Genomic DNA, 19,903 nt, shown 5'->3' with positions numbered 1-19,903 from the left:
GTGATAATCATAAAGCTAATGCTAGTAATGCTAATAGCTATATTTATTATTGTGGAACCTGAAAAAAAATGTTTTTACAAAATGAAACATAACAATAAAAGAACAAAAACGTCGTCTCTTAACGCTTTAAGGTCCATTACTCAGTTTGGACATTTTTTTTTTAAGAAATAGTTTGCAACTGTTTGCTGTTTGGACAGCTGATTGGAGCAAAATCTCAATCTGCTCCTCCTTCCTCCTGAGCTCTCATTGGTCCAGACATTAGTCAATGAAGTGCTCCAGCCAATGGAATTGTGCCAATATCATCTCTTTACTTTTAGAAGGAGAGAAAAAGATTGGCTTAAAATAAATATGTTTTCTAGAAATATAAATGATATAAATAATATAAATATTAAAATAAATATTCTAGGAATATAATAAATAAATCAAATAATATGAATCTCTTCTTTTGTCATTTTTTAAAAATATTTTTAGTGTATTTATTTAAAAAGGGCCTGTCTGTCTTTTGATTCAGTAATTAAGTATAAAAAAACAGAACAATAATCAAAACTAGATCCGAGCTCCGTCGTTTAAACTTCATTTATTCTTTGTGAGAAAACCTTTAGACAAGACAAGATGCAGCTGGAAGGTTACTTTTACACAGTCTAAAACGAGACGCTGGGAGAATCTGGATAAAAAAGAAAAAAGGCGTGGGTAAGAGGAAACTCTGACACTGATAACACACCAGCTTCCCTATAGTTTATTTGCAGCTCGAGTGAATAGCTAAATATATTTCTTCTTTAACACAAGCAGGCAGCCTTCTCCCCACATGCACACTAATAAGCATTTACTTCCTGCTGGCTCAAGCCTGAAAGCCTTTTCTCACACACGGGCAAAAGAAACAGTGAAGACGATTTGAGAATAAAATGCCTCGTTGCCTATAGCCGGACCAACTTCCAGCAAATGTCAGATACTAACAACGTTTTAGATTGGCAGGAGATTGGTACTGGACATTAATGTGCCAAGATAATGCACCAGAGACTCCGTCTCGGACTCTATCGAGAAAATCGCTTATAATCAGCTTAAAACATCACATCCTGGCCGGGGATCATTTTATTTAGCGGTTTAATGAACTGCTGGAACAATTAATGATGCACACACACACACATACATACACACACTCACACACAAACACAGTTTATACACAGTCACAGTATATATCTTGAGTGACAAAAAGCAACAGATTACAAAATACAGAGCAGTGGCTGATTCATTCTGTGTATTAAAAAGAAAATCTAATATTTAATAGAATTCATATCAGTATACTTTGAATGAGTCTCCGGTGTCAGTCTGAAGTAAAGTGGTAAACTTTAGCTTGTGTGACACAAAGGAATCTTCAAAACAGAGAACCTTATTTTTTTTTTGTTTGTTTTTTGTTTTTTATTATTATCTTTGAGACAAAAAAAAAAAAAAAAAAAAAAAAAGATGCTGTTGTTTAGTTGGTCAAATGTTCTTCTTTTTTTTTTTAATAAACAGTTACCATAACACTTTGGGCTAGCATGCTAACTGACACACACACACACACACACACACACACACACACACACATATATATATATATATATATATATATATATATACGTATATATATATATATATATATATATATATATATATATATATATATATATATATATATATATATATACGTATATATATATATATATATATATATATATATATATATATATATATATATATATATATATATATATACGTATATATATATATATATATATATATAAGAAAAAGCCTTTATTTTGTCACATACTTTACAGCACAGTAAAATTCCTTCTTCACACATACTAACAATGGAGGTGTGGGTCAGAGCAAAGGGTCAGTCATGATTCAACAACCCTGGATCAGAGGGAGTTAAGGGCCTTCATCAAGGGCCCAACAGTGGCAGCTTTGGCTGTGCTGGGGCTTGAACCCTGATCAACAACCAAGAGCCATCACTGCTCAATATTTATTTATTTATTTAGTTAGTTAGTTAGTTAGTTAGTTAGTTAGTTAGCTCTGCTAATTTATAATCTGCTAATTATGCTAACTCGATCCTTTCCCCCGTTATTATCAGTTACACTGCTATACCCTGAGACAAGTTTTTGTAAAATGTATTTATAGATTGTAGTGATGAGAAAATTTCATTAAGAAAGCAGCTACTTAGAATCAGCGTAGCTAATGTAGTTAAACAGGGCTGCTGAATGATAATGAGTTCTCTTCTTCTGTCGTTTAATCGCTTAGAAATTAAAAATTGACTTGTTTGAGAACAAAATGGAGTCTGTGTGGCGGTCCCTGGATACCACCCCAGCTAACTGTGCTAGGCCACATTTGTAACATTTCATCTCCATAGCCTAACTATGATCGTTTATTAAAGAAAGTACATTTTACCCGTTGATTGTTTTTGTGCAATAATAGTGTTAAAAGTATGCACTTAATTCTGAACACTAGGCTTTATTAAGTATAGGACCTCATATGTCAAACACACATAGCATGATGAAGCTATAGCTTTAACCGAATATGCTGAATTTTTTTTTATTTTAATCAAATAAAATCACACAATGTGCGTGAGCTAATATAAAAGACATTTCTAAGACGTCTCGTCTATCGGAGTGTCGTCGGCCATCTTGAAAATGTTTTCTTATTAAGCGTCAGTGCCGGTAGCCCAGTGCCATCTGTGAATACACGAAGTGTCCAACATTCCACACTTGGTTGTTACAGGTGAATAAGTGCATCAACCAGGTTCTTTATTTGTCTATTCAGGTTATTAATACTACACAATGTTGTAATAAAGTTAATAGGTTTTATGGTATGAGGCATAGTTCGTATTTTATGCATCGCTCTCTTGCCACACGACACGTCTGATCAGATAACGGAGTTAAAAAAAAATTAGATATGATGTGTTAAAGTAGTTGACGTAAAGTATTACTAGTGTTCATAACAATTCCTTATTGCAGGCTGAACCTTTACTGTATGTTTTTTTTGTTGTTGTTGCTCCAGAGCTATGAATAGTTTTTCCTGTAGGTGGTTCTTTCTGTATGAAAGTATCTTTTTTGTCCATCAGCTCACTTATTTCACCCTCATACAGTGCAGGAAGTGCAGTTTTATAGCCCACCCTGCATACGCCCACGCCCACACACACACACACACACACACACACACACACACACACACACACACACAAACACACACACACAGAGGGTTTCGATGAAAACCACAATAGCGCTCTTCCACAGCAGAACAGATTGCAACCTTGCAGCTGGGAGAGTAGCACACACAGACCACACACATGCAGACACACACACACACACACAGAAGATAGTCTGGATTCTCCCAAACACACAACACCGACTGTGTAACGTGCTGATTCACACTGCATGACTACCCCAGGATGCATGTAGACACAGATACAGGTAATTTCTGTTCGAGTTTGTGTTTCTCGCCGTAATACAGAAGCTGAGAAGTCGTCAGTTGAGCTAGTTACAGGAAGAGCTAGTGTTGATGTTAAACCGCCATGATATTTACATGGATGTGTATCTAATAATACTGCTACTACTAATAATTATGATAATGTGATTTGTTTACATGTTTGTAGCTGCTAATATGTGTTTACATGGTAACAGGTTCCACAACATTAAATGGAACTATAACTTAATAAAAAGCACCATGTACTGTGGCATACGATGCACCATGGTGCACTTTGAACCCTTTTTGGATTTTATATGACACAAGTCAGGACCTTGAGATATTATTTAGGACGGGCCTCAGTGCCGTGCAGTGATGGAACCACTGAGTTCCATTCAGGAGTCGTTTTAAGAGTTGTTCAGGAGTCGGTCAGAACAGGATTTAGAAGTCCTTCACAAATTGTTGAGTCATTCAAGAATCACTGATGAGTCATTCAAGACTCATTCACTAAAGATTCAGAAGTCAGATTCTAAATTTTAGATTCTAAAATCAGCCAGGAGTTGTTCTGGAATTGTTCAGGACTCAATCAGAAGAACAGAAGTCCTTCATGAGTCATTCTCAAGCTATTGAGGCGCATTCAAGAGTCATTCACATGTTACTGATAAGTCATTAATGACTTGTTCAAGAGTCATTCACTAAAGATTCAGGAGTTATTCTGAAATCAGTCAGCTTTTGTTCAGGAGTAATTCAGGAGTCAGCCAGGAGTTGTTCAGGAGTCATTTGGGGGAACAGTAGTTCTTTATGAGTCCTTCAGGTGTCATTCAGGAGTTGATCCATGGCTGTTCAGGTGTTGCTCAGGAGTTAGTCAGGAGTCCTTAATGACTCGTTCACAAGGAAATGAGGAGTATTCATAAGTCAGTCAGGAATTGTTTAGGAGATTGTCAGGAGTCATTCAGCTGTCTGTTTATAGTGCTGTTACCAAGGTTTGATATGATTGTTGTTACTCACAGTCTAATAACCTTGTTCAACCTTCTAAATGAAACGACCTATCTTTATTTCCGCATATTTTGTCTTGTATTTCTGTCTTATGCTTCTAATGACACCAGAACATATAGCCTTCAGCTGGGAATGGTTAGGAAACAAACCAAAAGTTTTACTACGTACTTACAAACAAGTGGAGTATTTATTTATACATTATATTTTATTATTTACTTTTACCTGCAATCGATTTTTTTTTATCTGACAAATGGAAATCGGTGTGTTTTTATATTTAAGTCTTGCTCAACTTTAGAAAGTGAGATTGTCTGTGAGCTAATACAAAAAAATAAACACACACAAACAATTACTCCAAATGACAATTTATATAAACACTTCCACCCACATGGTGAACAGTTCAACTGCTGACGTTTTATTTAAGGCACAAAACACACACACACACACGCACAGACAGGCTTTTTGGCGGACGGCCCCTCGGGTCTGTCACGTATTAGAGCAGTCTCAGTAGCCCACACAGATGGAGAGGAGAGAGTAGAGCAGGAGGAGAGAGGAAAGTGAGATTAGAGGACAAAGAATGAGAGAATAAGGGTGTGTGTAGGCTGTGAATGAGGATACTCACTGTTCCCTGTCTGTACTGTTATTCAATTTTTTCTCCACAGTTCTCTCTGGTCTCTGACTGTAATCAGTGATGCTGAGATTTTTTTCTGTGTGTGTGTGTGTGTGTGTGTGTGTGTGTGTGATCTGTATGCATGCCTACAGGCTGTATTCACATGTCCAGCCTCTTACGCTGTCTTAGCCATTAGGGGGTTTAAAGAATCAAACTGCCTCAGGCTCTGAACCTTCTCACGGCACAATGTGTTAATTAGAGGTTGTGTTTCTTAGAGATAATTGGAGGTGTGATGAACCCTAAAGCCCTGCTATTCTGTATGAAGGTAATTACTGAGTGCCTTTAACACTGTACGATTGTGTCCTTGCTCTCCAGCTGGTGCTGTGATCTATACCGGTATCTCATCACTGTTATATTATTCAGTATTGTATCAGTGTCTCCTTATTTCTTTGCATTCAGATGTCATGCACTTCACTTGGGTCCCATCATATTCCTATCTTGCACCAGGGCCATGACTGAGATGAAGTTCTGGATAAGGGCAGGATACGTGTTATTTTACCTCTGTGCTTTGTTCGGGTTTCCTCCAATCACAGCGGAACTGGACTCGGAGCACGCTCAGAAGGTTCCAGAGGCAGAGTCAGGACATCAGCAGGTGAAGCTGAAAGACAGGCAGAAGTTCTTCGAGGAGGCATTTCAGCAAGACATGGAGCATTACCTGTCCACCAGCTATCTGCAGATCGCAGAGAGGAGAGGTGAACGAAACATTTAGAGGGAATGCAGTGAGGAAAATTATTCACACACAAATACTAATTAGCTTATAGTGTAGATGTGCTGTACAGGGTTCAAACGTCACCACAAACTGTACTCTGGTTTCATTGATCCCTACATGAACAGTAACTTACACTGACAATCAAACGTTTGTGAATGTCATATTTACATCTTTTATAAATGGCTTACTCTAAATAAATACTCTAACGTGAGAAACTAAATCACGTTATAACTGAATCACGTATAACTGAATCAAGAAACATTTACTATTAAATGTGTACCGAACTAAACAATGGAAACATTCAGGAGTCAAGTCAGGAGTCATTCAGGAATCAATCCAGGAGTTAGTTAGGATTTGTTCCAGAGTCGGTCTGGAATTGTGTAGGAGTCAGACAGGAGTCGTTCACAAGTGAGTCCAGAGTCATTTAGGAGTCAAATAGGAGTTGTTCCAGAGTTCGTCAGGGATTATGTAGGAGTCAGTCAGGAGTCGTTTGTCAGTCAGTCTAGAGTCATTTAGGAGTCAGATAGGAGTTTTTCCAGACTCAGTCAGGAGTTGTTCACAAGTCAAACTGGAGTCATAAAGGAGTTGTTCAGAAGTCATTTAAGAGTCAGTCAGGAGTCATTCATAAGTTATATCAGTAGTAAATACTGGAGAAATTAAAGAGTTGGTCAGGATTCATTTGGCAGCTTGATGTTTTTTGATGTCTTTAATAATAACATTTATTATTTATTAATTTATTTAAGATTATAGTTTGTGCATGGAATGATGTTTATTTTTGGAGAAGAAGCATCAATCCATAGATAAATATTTTAAAGACCTATTTTCTGTTTGCACCTCACAGCTCCACACGGGCTCAGACAGGGGGCATTTAGAGTCGCACTGAGAGTTAATATGTTCCGCAAACATTTAGCCCTCCTCAATGCCTAATATAATTGCGGTTCTGAATTTTTGTCGGTCTGTGGCAATAGTAGTGATTAAACTGTACTAAAACTCCAGGGGTGCAAAATCTTTTGACTTGAAATGTAAATAATACTAATTCAGTGATGTCATGGCTTAAAAAAAAATATATAACCAATATTAACGTCTATGATTTATGAATGACTTGTTATTGTGTTCAGTACATTTCACAATATAACCAGAACAGATATCATGATCCTTTTCAGAGTACCCAGACGTTTGGGTGTGTAGAACTCTTAATTCAGGGAGACTGGCCTTCCCAGAGAGCTGTTATCCTGGCTGATACTGAGAATGAAGCTCAGCACCCCTTTATCCTGTGCAACCCTTTATCCTGGCCCTGTCTTCAATGTCATTTCTTTGTCACTTGTGCACTTTTCCCTCGTGTTAATTGTGTGTAAGAGAGCAGCTGAACCGCTCAGTGCTGGAACACAAGGCATGGTGGACAGTGAGGGCTGAGAAAGGAGAAAATGCAGATAATTAAATTGCAGACACCGGTCATTTTGGCTTAGTAACTCATAACGACTTACTAACTCATTATTATGTCGCTTTGTAGAAGCCAACATTCTGTTTTCCTATTTAAGCTTAGACAAAAAATTATCAAGAGTAACTCCTCCTAGGGCTTTCGAGCCACATGCACCAAATTCGGATATGTTGTAGACCCTGGACGTTTTATGCTATGACTTTTCTAAGCGATCCGAGTACCGGTACTTCCGGTACCAGGTCTCAAATTGGCCTTTTTTCCAATAGACTCCCATTATAAACTTTGGAGGTTTATAACTCGGCAAGCTTTCAAACTATCTACACCAAACTTTTGGTTGTTCCGCAGCCCCGCCCCCAAAATATGCAAAATCAAAAAACTTTTTAGAACATGGACATGTGACATATCAAAACACTCAGAACAATGAGAGGAACTTCCTCACAGGTATTCTGATGACGTCACATGCTCGTCTACAGTTGCCTCCAAATGTTTTGGCACCCTAGCGCTCCACTAGATTTCACAAGTTTTATGTCCACTTGCCTCCAAAAGTAACACTGACCCTTTTGTCCACTTTCCTCCAAAAAGCACCGGCCTTTGCTAATACTTGCCTCGTCAAAGCCAACATCAAAGTTTTTTGCGACGAACTTTACAAATCTAGTTACTCATTATTAATTTAATATTCCAGAGATAATATCGAGACATAATGACTGACATTCAAATAATGAGATAAAAAATATGAAAGCTTCTTTTTAAAAAAAAAAATAGGAAAAATAGGTTATGGGGTCACTCAAGAAATGATAAGAATAAAAAATACAGAAAAAATCAAGAGCAGGTGATGCTGCGATTTCACTTGGAACTTTAGCTGCGAAGTTTTCACTTCCTGCTGGACCTTAACACACGTAAATGTAATGTACTATAAGACATAAAACCCAAAAAAAGTTTCCCAGTTTATCATTATTATTAAATAATATTGTACTGGTGTTTATTTAAGTCCTTGAAACAAGTTAGTTACTCTAATCACTAACACTGTAGCAGCTAGCAAACTAGCATTTCCTCACCGGAACTCATACATGCTGATAATGGAGACTCTTTCAGAGTAAACACGCTAAATAAATAAATAAATAAATCAACTGTTACATGCTTTACAATAACACAGAAGAATGAGTGCATTAAAATACTGTAAAACTACAGCAACCTTCTGACCAATCAGAAGTGAGAATTCATTCTGTACTGCTTAAATAATTTAGTGGGGGTGTGGTAGATGTGTTGGACTACCAATCAGAAGCTTGCAAGGTCGAATCCAAGGTCCACCAAGACATCACCACAGGACCCCTGAGCAAGATGTATAAAATGAGATAAACTGTAAGGAGATCTGGATGTAAACAGATGTGTTCATAGCATGCTTAAAAAAAACAAGTACATGCATAATATAACTATTGTAATTATATACTTACTGTATAACAAGTACAATAATTGAGCGCTTTTTACAAACATTCCGTTTTGAAAAGGAAAAAGAAAAAACAGATACGAACAGTCATATCATATCTTTATTTTCTGACTAATCGGAAGTCAGAGGAAAGCTTCTCTCAGCTGCTCCTCTGGTGCTGCGAAGCTTGTAGAAGTCGGTCGATGGTCATGCCTTGAAGTGGAGCATCTGCAGCTGCTCTATAAAGCAGAATAGCTCACGATGTGGAGGAGCACACGTGTGTGAACGTAGCTAACACGTCCCTTCTCTCTTTCTCTCTGCTGTCCTTCCCCTCCTTCCTCCTGCTGCTGCCCTGATTTAACTCATCCCTGAGGTATGCAGCTCTGTGCTGTCCCTGCCGCCGTCTCCGTCACACACACACACACACACACACACACACACACACAGTATGTGATGTCTGTACTAACAGCATGTACCTGTAGTCAGGCTGACTTTGTTGTAATGTTAACACACACATACATACACACACTCACACTCACCAAATATTACTCACTATATTACCATGTCACACACATGTGGTGCTTAATTTCAAGCTAAACACAAAACTAGGCTTCTTTTCCAGGCTCATTTTTCCTCGTATCCTAAAACACCGCTCACAGAAGTGGTGCTAATGTTTATCTTTCAGGGTACAAACACGTCTCATTGTGTTAAAACTCATTTTCTTCAGACATTAAGGAACACACTGTTCATCTCTGAGCCTCTATTAGGTTTGTATGGTGAGGAACAGTATGTACCCGTTTCACCAAGAGCTGAAGTCTGTTGCTTGCACAGAAAGAACAAAAAATAATTTTTCGAACTTAATATGCAAATTGTAACAATAGTGTTCATTGGCTATATTGCTGTTACAGGAGTCATGATCTCTACACGGTTCATCGTAAGTTGCTGCTTATGTAAAAACAATATAAAAAAAAAGCACATGTTAGATGTTATGCTTTGGGATTTTTATGTTATTTACCTGTTTGGCTCTTTTCCTGTAAAAAAAAAAAAAGATTGAACAGAAATCATTGGAGTGACTCATGATTCTCACCAGGAGTCCACCATCTTTGTTTAGTGTTGTATTTACAGTTACCTACCTGTAGGGGGCGAGTAACTGTGTTTTACTGTAACATCTACAGGAAAGGCTAGCATGCTAGTTAAAAATGAAAACTCATGCCTAATCATATTAAAATGACTTTTAAATACATCTGGAAATGGACTTATGGGACATTATCAATCAGTTTAAAGAAACAAATGATTTTCTGGCTGTGAGTCTGATCTAAATTCAGTCAGGACTCTGTGTTGGAGTTCAGTGTAAGACGTGTGTTTTTCCCTCTGTTGATAATCTCTAGTAGGCTTGAGAATAAACTACATCCTCTACTCTAGATGAACAGGAAAAACCTAACACTGCAGGAACAAAAAGCCTCCTTCTGGATGTCTGTACTTGCTGTAGTGTCATGGTGGGATAATTTAAATACAAGAAGAGGAAGTGATGTTTACACTTCCTGTGGTTTGACAGAGCCAATAGGAAGCATGTCTTCCATGGAGGTAAATGTGGACATGCTCGAGCAGATGGACCTGATGGACATGTCTGACCACGAGGCCCTGGATGTCTTCCTCAACTCTGGAGCAGAGGACAACAGCGTGGCTTCACCCATGATGGGTAAAAACACACACACACACACACACACACACACACACACACACACGGACTGTAGCGATTTTATGATTCTAATACTTAAATAAAATCTCATGACATTTATCTTATTTTGTGATCAGCTGATTTTTCTGTGGTGCAGTTGGAGCATAAAGCAGATGTTTGTGATGGTTGGTCACTCTGGTTCTTCAGACATTTCCTACTAATGTTCCTGACGTTAATCATTCTCAGCCTCTAAATCAGAGCTGACATTTACAGTGTTCCAGGAAGATCCGACTCCTGGGAAGAAAGGAGGGGAGGAGAGGAGGGGAGATTAGAGGAGGCATGGACAGGCTTTCCAATTAGTCCTAATTACATTAAAGGATTATCAGAAGAGCTTATGGCCTCTAGAGACAGAAAATGACTCCTGTCCTTCCTGAAAGACCTTTTAATCTGTTTTTCTCTTTTATTTTTTCCAGAACCGGACGTGGAGTCTTTCGGAGCCGAGATCACCCTGCAGGTCCCGACACAGGCCGAACTGAGGCACAAACTCGCCTCGCTTTCTTCCACTTGCACCGACTCGGCCAGCCAGGACACCCAGGAAGAGGACGATGAGGATGAGAGGGGCGGAGTCAGGGACGAGAGGGAGAAGATCCCACAAGCAGGACAAGATCAACCGTCCAAGAACTGTGCAAATCGTGACTCGTCCACATAGACGAACGATTTTTAAAACTGTGCTCCACCCTCAGTGTGTGTGTGTGTGTCTTGTGGTATTTTATGATCTCATGAGGTTTTGTATTGTACAGAAATCCCCTGGTACAGTATGTGCCATGCAGCATTTATCTGATCCTCTTATTATATTATATTATATTATCTCCCATTCCAGCTGATGAGTCCACCTGCTCGCTTTATATAAAGCAGCGTCACCTGAGCTGTCAGTCTGATTTTCATGATTCATGATTCATTAAAAAAAGAAAAGTTGGACTAAACCGGAGCCGAAGTGATCTAGCGTCCTGTGTGAAATCGCAGGACCGCCCGAGGCACTGAACTGCACATTTAAAAGATCCTTCTGTGAAAATGTCGAGAAAACAAAACGGTGCTTCTTAAAGCAGGGTTCATGAAGCAAAGCTAAATCCATTTTTTTTATTTGGTGTCAGTGGTGGAAATCCTATCCTGACCTCATTGTGGTGGTTCCCTCACAGCTCCAGGGTTGCAGGTTGATTCCCATCTCTGGACTGAGTGTGTGGGGTTCTCCCACTGCTTTGGGGGTTTCCTCCAGAATCTCCAGTTTCTTCTCCCAGTCCAAAGCAACGTCCTGTAGGCTGATTCGAATCTCGAAATTGTTTGTAGAGTGTGTGAAAGATTTTGTCCTATGATGCTTTGCCACTGTATCCTTGAGTCTCCTGAGATAGACTCCAGGTTCCCCACAAGCTCGTGTAGGAGACGTTCTACAGATTATTGATAGATGGATGGATGGATGATTTATCCTAATATTGTTGAATCCCAACCTCTAAATCTAGTGAACCTATAAACATGAACACGGACCTAATATCCCGTTACATTACTGTGCGTTCGCTTGAAGAACAAGACAGAACATAAGCGCCTGTGGTCAGCAGAAGCGATCAACACACAGCCAGACATAAGACGCATCTCATACCGTACGCTATGGTGCGAAACGGCTCGCGACGTTCTAGTACAAAGTCAGTTTTTTTGTTGAAACTTGTTTTGAAGGCAAACAACAAACCTCAAATTATGAACACAACTAATAATCATTTCCATTTCAACTGATATAATACATTTCTACATTATATGAGCATAAATATGTGCACCCCAGACAATCGCACCCATATATGGATAGTCTCCAAAACCTCAACACAACGATAGAAGCACACAGTTGTATAAAACATCTGCATGCTGTAGATTAAAGATTTCTCTTCACTGGAACTAAAAGGTTTAAAACCGTTCCAGCGCAACAAAGCTCCTGAAATCCGTGATGACGCTGTGTGTGTGTGTGTGTGTGTGTGTCCCAACCTCACGCAGCGCTCGTGACGATACAGTACAAAATGATCATTAAAAGCGTGTAGTAAGAACATGATCTCATCCGCCATGTTGGTATCGGTCATGTGACTTATGATGTCATCATAATCACACAGACAGCTGGTTTTTTTCATGTTTAACGTTTGTGAACAATTTTACTAGATTTTTTTCTTTGATATTTTAGATATTTTAGATATTTTTGATTGTGAAAGACCTTCCGCTCCAGTCCTGTTGCATTATGGGATAGCACAGTGTGTACTGGGTTCCATGCTGCAGAACCTCAGCTGGATATTTCTCACCAACTGATTTCTAACATATTGAGAATTCACCTGCTTGTCTTGTAGGACATGTTAAACTCTGACTCAACACCACTCAACACCACTCAACACCACTGGGAGGAAGAACAGATTTATAAAACTGCAAATTCAAGATCATACAAACTCCAACACAAACCTACACCGAGCCCATGAGCCAGGACTTCGGGGGAGAGGAACATCTCGAATATTCCACAAACAAACAGAAAAGGCTTCAAAAAACTGTCCATAAGTTTTTATTAAACCTTGAGTACAAACTTGAAAATTTAAAAATAATAAAATAAAATAAAAAATGGCAATATAACAAACATTTAATCTTCCCGTGTGTGTAAAAGGCTGAGACGCAGTGCGAATAAATTAACTTTGCCAGACGCTGAGCAAATCTGTCAAACAACCTTTCACAAAAAATAAAATAAAAAAACAAACAAACAGCAAAACGTGAATAAAATACATAGTAAGGCCATAAAAACTCGACAACCATGTTTTTTTATTCCTGTTGAGAAAAAAAAAAAAAACCTGACTTGGTTTTCATTAAATAGTCCTAAAACAGTTCAGTCTTCTGGAACAGACGACAAGCATCAAACTGGATTATAGGTTTGTTTCCCCTTGACAGTCACCACTGGCAAGCTCAGTGCAACATGAGTAGCTACTACATTGTGGAATTTTCAGTAATGAAAATGTAAAAACCTTTTTTTTGTTTGTTTAGGTCAATTTTTTTTTGTCTAATTTTTTTCTTTAAAAAAGTAAAACTTAAAAAAAAAAAAAAACGAAACCAAGAGACCTGGGGTGGGGGGAGGGGGGCATCGCTACTCCATATCTTATTATCAGTGATATTAAGCAGCACTTCAGATTTTCTCTAAGATGCCAGAGGAACCCTGTACACATCACACACACACACATATACACACACATACCACATCACACACATATACACATACATCTCACAACACACACAGACACACATCACACACATACACATACATCTTACACACAGACACACACACATACATCTCACACACACATACATCTCACACACACACACACATCTCACACACACACACACCTCACACAGACACACACACAGACACACACACACAGACACAGACACACAGGCACACACACATCTCACACACACGACACACACACGACACACACACCTCACACAGACAGGCACACACACACAGGCACACACACACAGGCACACAGACCAGATGAAGAAACGGAAAGGTAAGGCTGTTTCTTCATGACGTGCTTTTCATCTTGGTTCCTCTTTCTGGCACCTCCACGCAGAGGCTCAAGTATTTTAAACACATTTACAGGATTATGTACAAAACAAAACAACAACAAAAAAGTCCTCAATGGGATCCTTTGAGAAATCAGTCATGAGAAAAATTAGAGGGAAAAAAAAACAAAACAAACAAAAAACAACAGAACAAACTATTTCACATTATGCACCCTCTATCTAGTGGCTCTACTGAGATCATCCAAAATGAAATGGGACAAAAAAAAAGTCCAAAAAATCACAAATAATAATAATAATAAAAATAATAATAATAATAATTAGAATAATAATAATAAGAAGAACAATAATATTTAATGTTAACTGGTACAGATGAGTTGAGAAGTGTGGAATGTTAACACGATTGCACATGTCGAAGCGGAAAGCCTCTGAAAGCAGATAGCACTCCTTTTCATTTACTTTTGTTGTGTTGATGTAAAAAAAAAAATAAAAAACAATTAATAAAATAAAAAGAAACTAAAACAGCACCAAAGAATCAGAACGAGCTCCTCGGCTGAAGATCTGAAGATCAGGCACAGTTAAGGAGTTGCTAGTGTCAGCGCAGGAGCTCGTCACGTCTCCACCCGTCCGAATAAAACCGTCTCGCTTTCAAGTGTTACCTCGCCTCGCAACTAACTCTGAGGTCAAACTTGTTCGTTTTTTTTTTGTTTTTTTTAAAAAATGGGGAAGAAATAAAAAAACAAAGCGGTCCGGGCCGAGCGTACGGCCAGACGAGTCTCTGGAATCTTGACACAAAAAAATTCTAAGCAATTAAAAAGAAGAGCACCGACGTGTCTCGATTCACAGTTCAGGCTGAGTGTGTATGCAGTCGACAGGGCCGAGGAGGGGGGGAGGGGTCAAGAGGATGACGTGTGTGTGTCTGTCTGTCCGTCTGTCTCGTTCGCTCGCTTAATCAGACCAGGGAGCACGCCGCTTAATGCTAACTAAGAGAAAAACAACTCAAAAGAAAAAAAAAAAAACCTTCTTTCGCTCTAGTGCAAAAAAGGCAGCTCGCTCGCACATGGCAAGTTTCGCCGTAATGTAGGAGGCAGAAGATCTGTGTCTGAGAGAGAGAGAGAGAGAGAGAGAGAGAGAGAGAGAGAGAGAGAGAGAGGGGTGTGATTGGTTAAAGGCAGAACTCAGGAGCTTAGAGAAGGAGGTCTCCATCTCTTTCTTCTTCTCCCTCTCTCTCTCTCTTTCTCTCTCATGAGATGGCGACCGTGGTGTTTTTTCCCGGGCGGCGTTTGCTCGGGGTTTTGCTGGGACTGGAACCGTTACAGCTTTCTGCTGAGCTGCTCGTGGCTTTACAGCACACCAGGTTCACCAAACTGTTGATCTGCTCCTGGAGGAAGATGATGAGGAGAAAACACAGGATGTAGGAACAAGAGAGAAAATCATCACCATCATCATCATCATCATCAGCACTGCTTTAATCATGGAAGCTTGATTCCTTGATTTAAAAATAAAATAATAAAAGATCATTGCGACTTTAAACCTCAGAATTGCGAAATCGGTTGTGACGTAGATGCAACAAAGCAGATGATGCAGAAGTGGCAGATTTTATACACCAACAGCTTCGTTTACGTTTACAGCATTTGGCAGCATTTGGCTTCAGGTATCAGAACGTGAACATGATTAGCGGTGGATTGTAAAGGAAAAGACACGGGTGACGTCTCGGGTTACAGTTCCGTTACGTAACCGATACGCTGAAGCCAAAGGACACGCGACCGGAGCCAACACAACACATGACGATCAGTAAACCCGGCTCATCAGTGCCCCCTGCAGGCTCACACTGTGTTTACATGGACGACTGGTGAGGTTTACCTCGTCATAGCGGTACATCAGCTTCAGTCCACGGCAGGATTTATGTTTCTCCACATGGCGCAGCGCACACTCCAGACAAAACACCACGTTCTCGCTCTCCTGCACCACCTGAAACACAGCCGGCTTTCAGTCCCCACTTTCCTTCTACACGAAGCACGACTGACACTTTGTATAATAATAATAATAACAATAACAACAACAACAACAACAACAACAACAACACTTCAATAACTTTACACTATATAGCTGAATATTTACAGAAATATCCATCATCCAAATCTAGGGATTTCTCAGTTTTCCACTGACCGTAATATATTTTGTTTTAATCAAGTTTAATATTATAACATATAGAATATATTTATACACTATAATATAATAAGGTTTCTTTATGTTTAGAACATTTCAAACCTTTTAAACATGAGTATAGCTTCCATTAAACATTTTTTTTACACTCATATGCAGGATGTGTTTGTTGTTCTAAGTGTGTGTGTGTGTGTGTGTGTGTGTGTGTGTGTGTGTGTGTGTGGTCTCACCATAGACAGGTAACAGAGGTGCTGGCACATTTGGCACCGTCTCTCGGACGACTCGAGCACCGGCCACTTGCGTGGTTTCTTCCTGTTGTCTGCATGGCCGTTATCGTGAGCGCCGTAGCGAGCAGAGGAGAGCAGACCGGCTTCGTAGAGCTCCTTCCTCTGCCTTATCTCTATGTTCCTGCAATCAACAACACACACACACACTTCAGTCCTCCTCTAAACAAGTGTATAACATTTAAAGAAGCAAAAACAAGAACTCTTCAACTCCGTCACCAGAGGATGTGTAACATAGCGCTAGCTTTACCCTTATAAATAAAGTGTATTAATAAGCTAATTCATTACATTACACTTTCTCTCTATAAAATCTCTCTTTTTATTCCCTTCCATCACCCGTCATCTCTCTCTCTCTCTCTCTCGTTTCTCACTAGAGAAAGAATATGACTCCATCTTCACTGATTGCACTGCAGACTTTTCACCTCCAGCACTGCACATTGCTTTTAACCTCCTGACCAATCAGATTGCAAGTTAAAAAGCAATTAGACCAATTATATTTCTGCCAAGCTGCTTTGAGACAACGTCCATCGTTAAGTGTTTTACACACAAACTGAACTGAAGCGAATTGGGGAGAAATGAACCTGTGTGAGGTGCTGACCTGAGATCTTTGAGAAGAGAGGAGATTGTACTGAGCAGAAGTGCGTTCTCTCGCTTGGCCTCGGCCGTGGCGATCTGGTAGAGCAGCTTCTCCATGGAGAAGGGTTTAGCGATGTGTCTGCATTTCAGATCCTGATCCAGCAGAGAAAAACACACACACACACACACAAACACACACAGTGAATATCCAGACTGTTGGTGTCCCTGTTGTTGTAACCAATCTGTCCAGCAGGTGGCAGCAGATGGCAGAGTTAAGTGTCTCACCTTGGCAGCCTCGTAGCCCTGGTTCATCCACTGCGGCGTGGCGAAGTGCACCGTCTCTGACACACTGTAACCACAACACACCCTGGAAACAAACGTGCCGGGAAAAACCACCACAAACTGTCCGCTCTGCTGCACCGTGCGGTGAACTTTAATCCCCTCACGACTCAGAACCTCAGGGGAGATCTTACACACACACACACACACACACACGCACAACACACACAAACAACACGCACACACAAACACACACACAAACAGCACACACGCACACACAAACAAAAAACACACATACAAAACACCCACACAAACACAAACACACACACAAAAACAAACACATTACCATTTATGGCTGTTGGTGTTGAAATATCACTGGTGTGTGTTTTTGTTGTTTTGCCGTATAGTATATTATTAATCATCATCACAATAACGACGCTTGAATCCTTCTGTACTACATATTAATATTACAGTTTGGCTCGTCACGGTTTGTTTAAAGGCACAGAGTGTTAATATGTTCATGTCGATTTATTTATAACAGTCTGTCCACACAAGCTGCTGAATCATTAATAAGCTTTTCAACAAACAACTGAATAATACGTCAAGGGTTAATAAGGTTCATTAATGTGTTAGTGGCATTAGTATTAAAGTTTGGGCTGTGTATATTGTTTAAGAAGAACACAACACACACACTGGATGTGTGTGTGTTACTGTTTTAACCACTAGATTGATTCGGTCTGTGGAGATGTTGGTTGTTATTATCAGTATTTATAACAAAATTAAATCTATTATTAAAGCTGTATTCTGTAGAAAACCTCAATTGTTTAATCATCTTTGTTTTGCTACTGGTTTATTGAAGGGGTCAATATTATGGGATGGTGTATACTGGGATTTAAGGCACAGATGCAAGTGTATGTGTGGGTGTGTACAGTACTTGGAGATGTGTGTGTGTGTATGATCAGAGAGCTTGGAACAAAACAAAGATAGAAAATTGAGTATTCATGAGTTTCTCTGAAACTTATTTCCTTTGTGTGTGTGTGTAGTTGGTATTATTAAATAGCGTGTGTGTGTGTGTGTGCATGTGTGTGTGTAATTTTCCCTACCATTACGTTCTTCTCCAGCATCTCGAGTCCCGGTGTGCCGTTAGCCTGCAGCAGCGTGTGCACTACTTTATCAAGCTTAGCCTTCTCCTCAGCAGGAATTGAATACCTGAAGAGCACAGTGAGAAACTCTAGGTCAGCTCTGTGTGTGTGTGTGTGTGTGTGTGTGTGTGTGTGTGCGCGTGTGTGTCACAAGAGAAAAGGAGCACACCTGTGCTAGCTGTGTGCTACCATAGCAACTGGCTTTTTATTTTTTTATTTGATGAGTCAGCACACGCACGCACACACACACACACACACACACACACACACACACACAGTCTCAGAGGAGCAGCACATGCTGTGATCAGTTATGCTTTCCCACAGAGTCCTGCTTCCTCTCGAGTTCCTCAGCATGGCTCTCTCTCTATAATACATGATGCACTACACAGCTGTAGCACTGAACCCTTCACCAAATCCTGAACACTACTACAACTTCACTAACGGTATCATTTGTCGTATATACACCACTCAGCTTCAACTTTTTTTTTTTTTTAATAGTTGTTGCTAATTAACGGTGTTTTTTTTATGACTTTGATCCGAACACTGAAGATAGTTCATATTTATTCCCTATGTGTTTATACAGTGTGTGTGTGTGTGTGTGTGTGTGTGTGTGTGTGTAGCCATATAACAAAATAAGGCTGTGTATAACAAACACCTCGACCAGATCCAGTGATGGAAAACCGTCTTGCAGTATTAATATCGAGTGGGTTTTTTTATCCTTGTACTTTCGAAAATGAAAAGATTAAAAGAAATTTTAATGACGTGCTCTTCTCCAGAGAAAAAACACAAAACACGTTTTAGTAAAAGTTCTTTGTGAAATTACCACTTAAGGAAAAAAGTGCTGTATGATCTAAAATCTTGCGCATTATCTCACTTAAGCGAATTCGTTCTGTAAAGATTCTGCATAGTTTCCTTTGATTAAAGCTTCTGTTTGTGATCTTTCTGGCCCAGAAATGAGCTAAAAAAAAAAAAAAAAAAAAAAAAAAAAGATAATTAATTGATCAGAATTTCAACTGGCTCAGTGGTGGTGTTTAGGGAACAGGAAGGACTGACAGGATTCAGCTCGCTCCACACTCCACACAGCAGGGGGCTATAAATATGACAAACTGCCCCTTTAATGAATCATGCTAGATATTTTTTCCCCTGAATTGCAAAAAACTTACCAAATACAGTCAGCACCAGTGTGTAAATAATCGATGTATGGAAGGCGGTTTTGGTCTCGTGACCAGCATGAGGTAGAAAAGACCATGCCAATGTTTAGCCAGGGAACAGTCACGCCTGAGAGGGAGAGAGAGAGAGAGAGAGAGAGAGAGAGAGAGAGAGAGAGAGAGAGAGAGGGAGGGGGAGTTGATATAAATAGTCTGTGGTGTGAACCTCTTGTTTCTGTGGCATGTAGCAGCAGGTGGAGACTCACCGGGCACGGCACCGAGGTGACGCAGGATGGAGCCGGAGTTGTGAGGGAGGACAGTGAGGTTCCATCCGTGTCTAAATAAAAAGAGGAGGAAAAAGTCAGAGGTGACGA

The 19,903-nt window shown here is 39.6% G+C and overlaps 2 protein-coding genes across 4 annotated transcripts in view; one reads left to right on the top strand and one right to left on the bottom strand.

Moving 5' to 3' along the window:
• The window catches only part of dtnbp1b (dystrobrevin binding protein 1b), a 28,408-nt gene extending 17,107 nt beyond the window's left edge, over positions 1–11,301 (top strand). Inside the window, exons 1-4 of one of the 3 annotated variants that reach the window (XM_060865568.1) lie at positions 3,237–3,446; positions 5,635–5,793; positions 10,227–10,370; positions 10,823–11,301. In XM_060865568.1, the coding sequence (XP_060721551.1) occupies positions 3,425–3,446; positions 5,635–5,793; positions 10,227–10,370; positions 10,823–11,058 (561 nt within the window). In that variant the 5' untranslated portion in view covers positions 3,237–3,424 and the 3' untranslated portion in view covers positions 11,059–11,301. Of the gene's footprint in view, positions 1–3,236; positions 3,447–5,634; positions 5,794–10,226; positions 10,371–10,822 lie in introns of those variants that run through there. The other 2 variants (XM_060865567.1, XM_060865566.1) reach the window with 2 other exon arrangements.
• Positions 11,302–12,914: 1,613 nt separating this feature from the next.
• jarid2b (jumonji and AT-rich interaction domain containing 2b) overlaps positions 12,915–19,903 on the bottom strand; it is a 110,812-nt gene continuing 103,823 nt past the window's right edge. Inside the window, exons 11-18 of the mRNA XM_060865565.1 lie at positions 19,796–19,866; positions 19,545–19,659; positions 18,343–18,448; positions 17,246–17,428; positions 16,983–17,113; positions 16,331–16,508; positions 15,798–15,905; positions 12,915–15,315 (exon numbers count right to left, since the gene is read on the bottom strand). Coding sequence (XP_060721548.1) covers positions 15,178–15,315; positions 15,798–15,905; positions 16,331–16,508; positions 16,983–17,113; positions 17,246–17,428; positions 18,343–18,448; positions 19,545–19,659; positions 19,796–19,866 — 1,030 coding nt within the window. The 3' untranslated portion in view covers positions 12,915–15,177. The remainder of the gene's footprint in view (positions 15,316–15,797; positions 15,906–16,330; positions 16,509–16,982; positions 17,114–17,245; positions 17,429–18,342; positions 18,449–19,544; positions 19,660–19,795; positions 19,867–19,903) is intronic.

This window comes from Tachysurus vachellii, chromosome 3 (assembly GCF_030014155.1).
Source record: "Tachysurus vachellii isolate PV-2020 chromosome 3, HZAU_Pvac_v1, whole genome shotgun sequence".
NCBI classification, from domain to species: Eukaryota; Metazoa; Chordata; class Actinopteri; order Siluriformes; family Bagridae; genus Tachysurus; species Tachysurus vachellii.
The sequence above is the reverse complement of the archived record's forward strand: the minus strand, read 5'-3'. Positions and strand labels throughout refer to the sequence as shown.